General features: G+C 44.9%; 1 protein-coding gene across 4 annotated transcripts in view; it reads right to left on the bottom strand.

Annotated features, from left to right (window-relative positions):
• Positions 1 to 12213, bottom strand: part of GDPD5 (glycerophosphodiester phosphodiesterase domain containing 5) — a 362654-nt gene that overhangs the window by 93639 nt on the left and 256802 nt on the right. For all 4 annotated transcript variants that reach the window (XM_082246656.1, XM_082246659.1, XM_082246657.1 and 1 more), the window contains exon 3: positions 4540 to 4643. In XM_082246656.1, coding sequence (XP_082102782.1) covers positions 4540 to 4643 — 104 coding nt within the window. The remainder of the gene's footprint in view (positions 1 to 4539; positions 4644 to 12213) is intronic.

Below are 12213 nucleotides of genomic sequence, written 5' to 3'. Positions count from 1 at the left end.
CTGTGAATACTTCCCGGATGCCCTGTATACATCAATGATCAATTGATTCCGTCAATAAGGAATGGCTTCAGTGTCCCCACTGCTGGAATTGGATCTGATAGGTGCTCCACTTCCCCACTATTAATTGCCAAGCATATTATGCACGAAGATTGAGAAGCCAATTAGAGTAATGAAGTTTCAAAATAATATTTTTAATTAAAATGATTAATTAAAGAGAGATTTGTAAACTTTATTACACTATGTGGCTTCTTGTTTTTCACGCATAATATGCCTGGCCATTATTCGTAGGGATGTGGAGCATTTGGCTGATACAATTCCAGCAGTAGGGGACACCACAGCCATTCCTTATTGACAGAATCAATTGATCAATGAGATACCCGATAGCGAGTGTGTCAGCTATCCCATGGATACCATAAATGCAGTTTGATCTCTATTATCTGGTAAGAGGCCTGAATTTTTATTGGGAGGAGCACTTTGTTTCACTGGAGCACTTCATTTGAATATGGAGCGCTAGGCACTTATCTGACACACCTGGATTAACACAGATTTACATAGTAGTTGAAGTTGAATAAAGACAATAGTCCATCCAGTTCAACCTGTGTCGGTGTGAATCATTCCCCATACCCCTGAATGTTAATGTCCTTGAGATATATGTCCAAGAGTCTTTTAAAAGTAGCCATACTCCCTGCAGTTACTACCATTTGTGGCAGAGAATTCCACAGTCTTGTAGCCCTTACTGTAAAGAACCCCCTCCGTAGCCTAAGGTTTTAAAACGCTTATCCTCTAATCGCATTGTATGGCCTCGTGTCCTCATGCATTCCTTGCAACTAAATCGGTTTTTTTTTCTATGCTCTGATCACCGTTGAAGTATTTGTAAATTGCTATCATCTCCCCTCTCAGGCGTCTCTTCTCCAGGGAGAATAAATCAAGCACCTTCAAACGCTCCAACGTAGTTAAGGTCCTACAATCCCTTAATAAGTTTAGTTGCCCTTCTCTGTACTCTCTCCAGCTCCAACACATCCCTTCTGAGGACTGGCGACCAGAACTGGACAGAATACTCCAGATGTGGACGGACCAGTGATTTATGAAGTGGAAGGATTATAGTTTTGTCTCTGGAATACATCCCCTTCCTTATGCATGCTAAATTTAATGATCATGGACTTTTTTTATTATTTATTTTGTATATTCATGAAATGTTATGTACGTCAGACATATTTGTATGAAATATTTCACCATTTTATTTTACTTAACACTATTTAAACTTTATTTAAAAGGGATAGCGCACCATTTTTTATCACATATTCAATACAACTTCCCTACACCCTATCCAAGTCCCCCAAATAAAAAAAAAATAAAAAAAATCCCTAGACTGATCCTTGTTTCAGTGTGCCTGGACTGTGCGTTTGCTGGCAGCTTCTGCACCTGTGAGGAGGAACCCAAGTCATCATCATCCGTGCTTGTGAACTAAAATAACCAGCGGCCCCATTTAGGGTAATGCTACACTATACAAAATAAAATACTTTTTTTACACTTTAAAAACTATACAGAAGAACAAGTTTTTCAAATGTTTAATATTAAATATATACAGTATATAAAAACCTATACATACACAAAACACACACACAACTAGAAACCTACCAATGTGTATAAATGGCCAGGATAGAAGGATAGAGTTGCTTTAGTCTCACTTTAATAAAACAACAGATCCCTGATAACAGAGAAGTCAGTTCATTGCCCATTACAGGAGGTGTCCTGATGGCATCCCCATGATGAGCTCTCTTTCGTCTCCCACTTGACATACAGAGTCGCTGGGTATCCATCACTCAAAGGGTATGGCTGTTATGCGGCGTCTGAATATTAAAAAGGCCATCTATCTCATGGCCGCCCATCTGGAACAAACGCCATCTCCCGCTAGTAACATCTCTGAAATGATACTACATCTCATTCTAATAGGAGCGCCACAAACTCAATTACAAGATCGCTCGGAAAGCAAGGCCCAGACATTGAGAGGAAGCACGTTGACTTTCTGTCTCAGTTAAACCAGTTACAGATAAAGGCCCTTCAATGCTGTATTTACTATTTTTAGGACTACATGGCAGGTGATGAGCAGTCACATGACCCATTCCAAGTGGTAGCTGATAAGCGATGGCATGGACCATTCTAAAATGCTGCAGAAGACCGTGTGCAATCAAGCAGTGAATGGCATCCCCTTATCTGTTAGAAATTGAAAGGTCACTGACATTGTAATTTATATACAGTGATCAGCTGACTACAGATGTAAAGCAGAACTCTAGCTTCAAGTCTTTCCTCTACCCTTCCACCTTCCCTGAAGGCCCCTGGGAAATTTTTTTTTCTGACATCCTTGCAATAGACCAGGGTTTCTCACCTAGGGTTCCTCCAGAGGTTGCTTGGGGTTCCTTGAGCATTGAGCAATGTCAACCTCTCAGGTAAGTTCTGTGACATTATGAAAGGCGAGGTGATTGAGGGGTGCTATGTATCATCTCACATGCTTTCATATGTGGGAACCTAAGGTGGGATCTGGTCCAGGTTTTATGGACCACCTTGGCAGTGTGGGTTCCGAACAAGATTTTTCTACCACCTGTGACCAGCAGCAGGTGATATAAATAAGGAAAGACTGGAGCAAGAGGTTGCTCTTGACCAGGGATGCAGGGAAACAAACCTTGGAGAGCTTTGGATGTGGAGATTGCTTTGTAAGAGTAAGGAAAAAGGTTTGCACCACGTTTGTTTTGTTGGTGACTGGGAGAAGCCTTTCACCTATGAGATAGGAACCTCTACTCTTTGGTTAGTCCCTGGATGGCAAGGATTTATTTTCTGTTTTGTTAGATTTCCATGCAAGCTTTTAAATAAATCTGGCTACAAGTCAGACTTTAAGAGCCGGTTCACATTAGCGCGACGCGACTCCTTACTACTTCGGGGGCGACTTGTGCATTACATTGCACCACGACTTCGGAGCGACTTGCATGGACTTCACATAATGGAAGTCTATGCAAGTCGCTCCGAGGTCGCCCCAAAATAGTACAGGACCCTTTTTCTAAGTCGGAGCAACTTGTGTCGCTCCTATTAGAACGGGTCCTGTAGCGGTCAATGGATAAGTCGCCTGACAAGTCGCGCTAATGTGAACCGGCTCTTAAGAAAGACCTGCCGTCTGGACTGCTTTTTCCTAGGGAAGGTGATCCCCATTACAGCTAGCCCCCACAATTCCCACTGACATCATTGATCTTTTTAGCTATCTGTAAGGGGGTATTTTCCTCCCAATGACCACAAGTGTAAGAAGCATTCATCCCACTGACCATCCCCCTAATGTATCACAAGTTTTAGATAAAGTCATTTTGTTAGCATGGGTTCCCTGAGATTTGAAAGTTAAAGTAGAATTATAGAAAAAAGAAAAAAAAAAAAAGAAAAAAAAAAAAAAATATAGGCAAAACTTTGTTTTCAATCTTGGAGTAAGGGAGGGTTATAACCCCTTTTAGATTTTTTTTTGCCATCTGTGTCCGTTAAGGAGATTTCCCTTCACTTCCTGTCCCATAGTCAAACAGGCAGTGAGAGGAATTTCCTGCAAATTCTTTGGGGACCCCCAGGTCACCAGAACTAGGGTCTCTATTTGAAGATTTCCACTCTATTTCTTTTCTTTTCTGGGGACAACACAAAATTTGAGATTTTCTTTTACTTTCGCTTTTAATAATAGTAAACAGCAGTGGCGGCCCGTCCATAAGGGGCGCTGCCCCTCCTATCCATGCGTCCAGCCCCTAATCTACATGCAGGGTGCATGGATTCAAATGGGAATTTTTTTTTTTCTAAGCACATGATTAGAGCCAGAGGCTCTAACAGGCTGCGCCCTGAGCCCACCCAGTCGTGTGACAATAGCGAATGAATTTTCGCTATTGTCACACAGATTTTCCTCCTGGCCAATCAGGAAGTGGATCCTGAGACCTGTTTCCCAATTGGCCGAAACGAGAAGCCATCCTATTGGCGAAGGAAGAGGAGAGGGAGGGGAGGAGGGGGAGGGAGGAGACGCTGGGGAAGCCAGACCAACGAAGGGGGACACAAAGAAAACTGAGGGGGAAGCCACCGCCGCCTCCACATTTCAGTCCAGGGGCAGCACAGGGTGAGCGAGTCGGCAACCGGGGGGGGAGGGGGGGCGGTTATGGTGTGCCGTGCAGGCTGGAGCTGGTGTGGTCCATGGTCAGGTACAGCTGCCGCCCCCCCGACCCATGGAGCACCAGCCGCCACTGGTAAACAGGACAAATATGGAAGGGGAATCTCCTTAACAGACAGAAATAAATACTGGCTGATGTTCTAATCTCTCTCCACTCTGTTAAAAAAAAAAAATGTTTTGCCTTTAGTTATACTTTAAGGGTTTCTCTGTGTTGAAAATGTTGGGAAAGTCTGCAGTAGACTGTACTGGATCATGATAGAAGGGTACTTTGTATTATACAAAGGACTGCATTTGTTTTGAATTCTCTCATAGATGTTCAGTAATGGTTTTGCAGACTGGAGAAAACAGTTGAGTGTACTCACCAATTGAACTCATTGTAGTCATTGTGAACTTCCCACCAGAAATAAAACCAGGTGAGGGTGAGGAAGAAGGTGAAGGTGAGGATCGCAAACCATAGCAGTTCCCACTGTTGGCACAAAGAGATGACAATGAGCATGAGTGAAATGGACGGAATCAAGCGGCTTTCCCCTACAGCCAGCTGTCCCTGAACAGATCCTTGACTGTGTATATTTGATTGTCTTTAATAATAAGCAGCATTTCCAAATGCTTGGAATCACATTGTACAGAAGTAGGCTCGCCATACAATCTTACCCTACAATCTCTGTACAACCAACATTACATTTACCAAAACTTTATGAGGACCTATCGATTCTATCCAATTAACTTGTATGCAATCAGGCAGGCCCTTGCATTAGATACTTGCTGGGCTCTATATGTTCTGGAACTGAAAGTGAGAGAAAATCCAAAATGTTACAGTTCACAGAAGAGAAACAGAAGGGAAATCATAAAATGATGATGCGTTTTTAAGGGACAAGTGTCCAAGTGGGGATTTCTCTCACTTTCCGTCCTGTATGGTAGATGGGAATTGAAGCAAATCTACCAGATGGGAACATAGAAAAAAAACATGATGGGCTTTAACTATTCTTTAAGTTATACAAAACTTTACATACACAGAAATTACATATTGTCATTGGGTGCTCCATGACCATTCACACATTCTAAACAATCATTAAAATCACATTGAATCAAGCTTTTACTCACCTCCATAGCTATATATGGTGAAGATAAATTAATCTTCATAATTCAGAAAATAAATCTATTTCTTTCCCCTCGTTTTTTATGCAAGGCAGAATCTTAGCAGTCTAAACAGCCAGCACGTATAATGCTCCAAAAAGCCACAACAAGAAACATTTGTAGGACAACTTTTACAAGGACTCTCTATGTAAAACCACATCTGCCATTCCAGGTACAGTAACTGGATACACATGATCACAAAGCAGCCCCATCTGTCATGCTATTGGCCATTCAGATTCTGCTTTGCATAAAAGGCAAGGGGAAAAACAGATTTATTTTCTGGATTTCAAAGACTAAATTCTCCTCAATGCCTATAGCTATGGCAGGGAGTAAGGGCTTGTTTTAAAGTGATTTTAATGATGGTTAAGAATGTGTGAAGAGTCTCATTCTTCTACTTGTCCATCAGCGCCAGCAACTGTCTGATACCACTAGATCCCTTCACCTCCTTTAAACATATGAATATAAGTGCAAACCATCTCCTTTTATTGCTACCATATTGAACAACCATTCTGTCAATCACAAAGGAAAAAAATGACAAATGTGCGAATAGAATACAAAATTGCTTCTTAGACATAGTTAATACTGACCCTATAATGCAATAACCCTGTGTGGGAGATGTAAATCTGCTTGTGTTTGTACTTGAAACTAGGGATCGACCGATATTGGTTTTTCATTGGCGATACCGTTATTTTGGCTGATATGGGCAGATAGTTTGTACATTTAACATTTTGAAAAATAAAGACAATTTTTGACACAAATCTGTTACTGAACATGTTAATTTGTTTGATGCTTAATGGCTGGCTTGCTGGCACCCTGTGGTGGGTGGGTGGGTGGCTGGCTGGCACCCTGTGGTGGCTGGCTGGCTGACTGGTACAGGGCCTGTGGGTGGCTGGCTGTCTGGCACCCTGTGGTTGGTGGCTGGTACAGGGCCTGTGGGTGGCTGGCTGGCTAGCTGGTACAGAGCCTGTGGGTGACTGGCTGGTACAGGGCCTGTGGGTGGCTGGCTGGCTGGTACAGGGCCTGTGGGTGGCTGGCTGGTACAGGGCCTGTGGGTGGCTGGCTGGCTGGCTGGTACAGGGCCTGTGGGTGGCTGGCTGGCTGGTACAGGGCCTGTGGGTGGCTGGCTGGCTGGTACAGGGCCTGTGGGTGGCTGGCTGGCTGGTACAGGGCCTGTGGGTGGCTGGCTGGCTGGTACAGGGACTGTGGGTGGCTGGCTGGCTGGTACAGGGACTGTGGGTGGCTGGCTGGCTGGCACAGGGCCTGTGGGTGGCTGGCTGGCTGGCACAGGGCCTGTGGGTGGCTGGGTGGCTGGCACAGGGCCTGTGGCTGGCTGGCACAGGGCCTGTGGGTGGCTGGCTGGTACAGGGCCTGTGGTTGGTTGGCTGGCACCGGGCTGCTGTGGGTGGGTGCAGGGGCAGACTGGCAACTTTAAGTCCAGGGGGCAAGTACAGACCAGATCCCCATGGTGCAGCGACTCGGCCCCCCTTCCATTCTCCCTCTTCCCATCCTCCTCCTCACTCCTATTCCAGGCTGAAGCCCTGCTCCAGGTACTCTACTCACTGGCTGAATCCGGGTTCCCAACCTAGCCAGCAGGGGACGACTAGGGGGAACTGGGACAGCTCAGTTGGGGCTGGCCAAGGGAGGAGAGTCTCAAGTGGGGCATGGAACCAGCCTCTGCTCAGACACAGTTTACAACATCCATGCTGGGGAGGGAGGCCTGCGCTCTGTCCTTGTCTTCATCCTGCACTCAGTAGGACAGTGGCAGAGACTTTTTACTTCTCATCACCAGGAATCCTTTAGGCAGGTCTGTGGCAGAAGCGGTGCAGACTTTTTACAGGACATCAGAGTGGCCCAGGGGGCAATTGCCCCCCTGCCCCCTGGCCCAGTCCTCCCCTGGGTGGGTGTATAGCTGTGATGCACTCCTGCAAAACTAGTCCCGACTCCAGACGAGGCAGTCCAAGGCGAGGGAGGCGGCCTAAGAAGGCAAGAATATTGGTAACTTCCGGGGGCGTTTCCGATATATCGAGGAAAGTGCATATCGGCCCTCGATAAATCAGTCGATCCCTACTTGAAACATGTCTTAAATATTAACAAAAAAATCATAAGGAACATTAACACAGCTAGTGCAAATACCTAAATCTGGCTTGGAGTTGGCCTCTTGCAATCCCTTGCATGGAAGAGCTTAGACTGGAAAAGGAAAAAGCAGCACAAGGAGCCAATCAGTTTTGCTGCAGTGCTCATGTGCTAACAAGGGGCATGCTGAAAAGGAGGAGAGCGCAGAGTGAGAAAGATGAGCTCATCAACTTTCTGCTTTTCATTCACTGTCCAATCACAAGTTGGCACAGGAGCAAGATTTGGTTGTTTTACTTAACTACAGCAAAAAAAAAAAAAGCCAGATCACCATGCAGGCTGTGTGGGGGGACAGGGCTCTGTAAATTCCAGGAATTAATAGAAAAAGTAATCCATTGCCCGGTAAAACAGCTCAGACAGCTTTTAGCTGTGTATTTAGCCATTTGCCTGGAATTCAACTTTAAGGCAGTACAGAGCAGAAAAGTCAAAGTTTAAATGGTTTTCTATAGAAATCCTCAAGATTTTAAGAAGTCAGCGAGTGAAAGAAGCCACTGTGGTGTCCATTTCAAACCAAGAAAAAAAAAAAACTAAGAAACTATGTCATAATGAGAATGATAGGTAGTGGGACAACTGATGGTTTTCTCCTATATCACCTGCCAGGTTCTGTCATGCTTTTCTTGCTAGCTTAACCAATGAAGGAAAGGCAACCATTTACCCTGGGAGTATTGGACCCAACAATTCCCATGTGTGATGTGTGCTTCCATCAGTCAGACGTTTTCAGCACTTCCTCCAATGGAAAGTCTATACTACCCAATAGCCACATTTGTCACATGCAATGCTTTCATTAGTTGCCCTGCATGTAATTATAGACCAGAACCTTTAATAAAAGCATTTATTAATGAACCAAAAATAAGGATACATTCCACCAAAGTGTTCTTAACACAGGATAGTTACACTATATGGCCAAAACTTTGTGGACACCTGGCAATCACACCTAAATGAGCTGGCTGGACATCCCATTCTAAAAAACAGCCTTTGCACTCGTTTTGCTTTCCATAAGATTTTAAAGTGCGTGTGTGGGAATTTGTATCCATTCTGCCAAAAGAGCATTTCTGAGGTCAAGTACTGTTTTTGGACAAGAAGATCTGGTTCACAATTGGCATTCCAATTCATCCCAAATGGATTCAAGTAGGGTTGAGATGAGGACTCTCTACAGGCTATTCAAGGTCCTTCCGTCTAAACTCCACCATGTCTATACCAGAGCTGGCTTTGTGCACATGGGCACAGTCATACTGGAACAAATACGTTTAAAAAACGTACAATATACAAAATGGCATTGTATGCTGTAGCATTAAAGCAGATGTTGCACTAATAGCCAAGGTCCCCTTGACCGAAGTTCTAACCCTTCACTCTGTTCCTGTCTGATTCCCCATTGAAGAGATCTCCCATGAGATGGCAGTAAAAACCTGATCCTATTTTTCATACCTTTTTACTTGCGGAGATGAAAAATGGCACACTTTATAGCACAACGTACGTAGGCAAAAAGGCACACCCTGTCACCCACCCAGTTACATGGACCATGAAGAATTCATAAGCAAAAAATGTTTATATAAACCCAAAAGTTTTTTTTTTTTTTTACTACTACTTCCTTTATACAGACTTTTCAATGGACTTCAGAGAAAAGGATTTTACGGTAAGTTCTTACAAAAATACAGTTTTCACTATTGTCCATTGACAGATGCGGCTCTCATACTTTTTATCCATTGGGATGTCCCAAAGCAGTGTAGGCATGAGGGGTGGGGAGAACGCAACCAGATAGTAACGTAAACGCCAAAGGCTAAACTTAGCCAACTGGGTAACCTGAAGCTCAACCAGGAACGACAGGAGCTCACCCATGAAAGAAAAAACCCCTGAAGAGGAAAAATAATGATTCTCTTATGAAACAGCAGCCTGCAAAACCTTGTGGCCAAAGGAAGCATCCGAAGATGCCTAGAAATCTGCCTTCTAGAATTTGGTAAAGGTGTGCACAGACGACCAAGTCGCTGCTTTACAAATTTGCACTACTGAGGCCTGATGGCAAAAAGCCCAAGAGGCACACAGTGCTCTAGTAGAAAGTGCCTTCACAGGGAAAGGAGGAACCTGACCCTTGAGTGAATAAGCCTGAACAATCGTCTGCCTGATCCATCTGGATATGGTCGCAGCAGAAGCAGCCAAACCTTTTCGAGGTCAATCAGTAAGCACAAAGAGAATCTGATTTTCTAAAAGACTCAGTTACCGTCAGATAAATCCTTATTGTCCGAACCACATCCAGAGAGTGCAAGGCAATTTCCTTGGGATGCTTAGGCTTAGGACATAGGGAAGGCAACACAATGTCTTCATTGAGATGAAAATCCGACACCACCTTAGGGAGCAAAGACGGATTAGGTCGGAGTACCACTTTATCTCTGTGGACCACCAAATAAGGCGAACCACAGGACAGCGCCGCCAACTCAGACACTCTGCGAGCAAGGCAAGTAATCGCCACCAGAAAAGAAACCTTCTGCGACAAAGAAAACCGAGAAATCTTTCTAATATTATCAAAAGCAGGCTTTTGAAGGACAGACAAAACTAGATTGAGACCCCACGGAGGCAACGTGGATCTCCTCGGAGGAGGCAGATGACGCACCCCCTGAATAAAAGTGTGAATCAAGCTATTAGTAGCCAACGGACGATGGAAGTAAATAGCCAAGGCCAACACTTGGCCCTTGATATTGCACAAAACCAACCGCTGCTTAACCCCTTTCTGCAAAAAGGGCAAAATCCTAGCTATAGAAAACAAGTGAGGGTGCAGCTGCAGCGATTAACACTATGAAATGTACGATTTCCACGTCCTACTCCTTCTCTAGGCAGAAACAAACTGGTTTGCTGGAGCAGGGTGTGTGGGTTATGCCTATGGGGAGAGCTACTCTGTAGTGCAGCTTAGATCTTTGTGCACACCTGATCGTATTAGTGAACTGTAAAGCGGAGTTCCAACCGTTTTGTGTTTATTAAAAGTCAGCAGCTACAAAAAGTGTAGCTGCTGACTTAACACACACTTACCTGTCCCACGATCCAGCGATGTGGCCAGCGGGAGCCTCAATTCTCTCCCTCTTCTCCCAGCAGCGCCAGCATCACAAGTGTGGGCACCTGGCTGTGACAGCTTGCAGCTTCACAGCCGGGTGCGCATGCGCAAATCACGCTGTGCTTCCTTAGTGGCTAGGCAATCTTCTGGGTCCTGTGATGTGTCCCAGAAGATTGCAGCCAGGGAGGGGGAAGAGGAGAACTAGGCAGCCCTAGTGGAAGTGGGAGCTGGTACCTGTCAAAACTAGGTAACCCCCCCCCCCCTAAAAAAATGTGGCATGTCAGGGGGTCAGGAGCACTTAAAGTGGAAGTTCCACTTTTGTGTGGAACTCCGCTTTAACGCAAGGTCAGTGTTTAAACCCTCTGCCTGATAAACAAGTACCACCGGCTTAATCCACTTGTACTGCTCCACAGAATTTGACTGCATTTGGTTTATCTGCATATCCAAAACTAGCGTGCCTCAGCTCTGCTCATCTGTTAGCAGGACCTAGACCACCTACTCATAGTCCACAGTCTTCCAGTGGTGCATTGGTCTTACCTGTTTTCAGTGGTTGGACTTGATGTCAGACATACTAGGGTTGATTTACTAAAACTGGAGAATGCAAAATCTGGTGCAGCTCTTCATAGAAACCAATCAGCTTCTAGTTTGAAAAGCCTAATTGAACAAGCTGAAGTTAGAAGCTGATTGGCTTCCATGCAAGCTGCACTGAATTTTGCACTCTCTAGTTTTAGTAAATCACCCCCCATGTATCAACCGAAATCCTTGACTGTGTTTATGTAGTTAATGGGAAAATCTATAAAACCAATGGGGGCTTTCTTAACACTACGGATGAAGTTTGGGTTCAAGGGAAATCCTGCAGGTTTGAGATTCGCAGTCCCTGCAAATGTGCAGCTTTCTACCAAGCCTGGCTGTGTGCATCCATAGACACAGACAGACACACACATTGAGGGCCCCCCCCCCCCCGGCTCTCTCCTCTCAGGATTTGATTGGGAGCAGCAGGAGGCAATGGTTGCCGCATGCGGCCCAGAGCCCCAGGCAATGCGGCCCACTGCCCCCTGACAAATTATTTTTTTTGATGGGGAAGAAGGAAGTTGAGTCGGGTAAACGGCCACAGCGGCTTCCAACTGACTGTAGGCAGAGACTGCCTCGGAAGGGATTATCCTCTAGTTGTGTTAAATTAGTGCTTGGAGGCAGCAGCGCGGGAAGGGCACGGCGGCATTTTATTACTTATATACCTTAACTATATTTTATATGCGGCCCGAGAAAATTTCTCTACACTCAATGTGGCCCAGAGAAGCCAAAAGGTTGGACACCCATGTTTTAAATGGTCAAAGGACAAGTCGCAATCATCTCAAGTCAGGTCCCGTTTATTAAAGTCGCATGGAAGTCTGACATGAAGTCACAGGGCAAAGGCGGATCAGAAGTCGTACTACTTTCATGTCGGATCGGTGTGAACATAACCTGAGGCTCTATTCACACTTGTGTGACTTGTCATGAAACTTTGGACATCAAATTTGCATGACAAGTCGTCCCCCATGTTTTCAAATGCTAACCATTCATATATGTGCGACTTAAAGTTGCTGCAACTACAAAGTAGGTAATGCACTAATTTGATCCGACTTTCATGCAACTTGAGGGCCATAGATTTCAATGTTAACCCCTAGAAGTTGCATGAAAGTCATACCGGAATGTTATACAATGCAACTTGCGTGCAACAATTGTCCATTATCAC

Source organism: Pelophylax lessonae (assembly GCF_965119305.1).
Source record: "Pelophylax lessonae genome assembly, chromosome: 2".
Classification (NCBI taxonomy): domain Eukaryota; kingdom Metazoa; phylum Chordata; class Amphibia; order Anura; family Ranidae; genus Pelophylax; species Pelophylax lessonae.
This window is presented reverse-complemented; position numbering and strand designations above follow the sequence as displayed.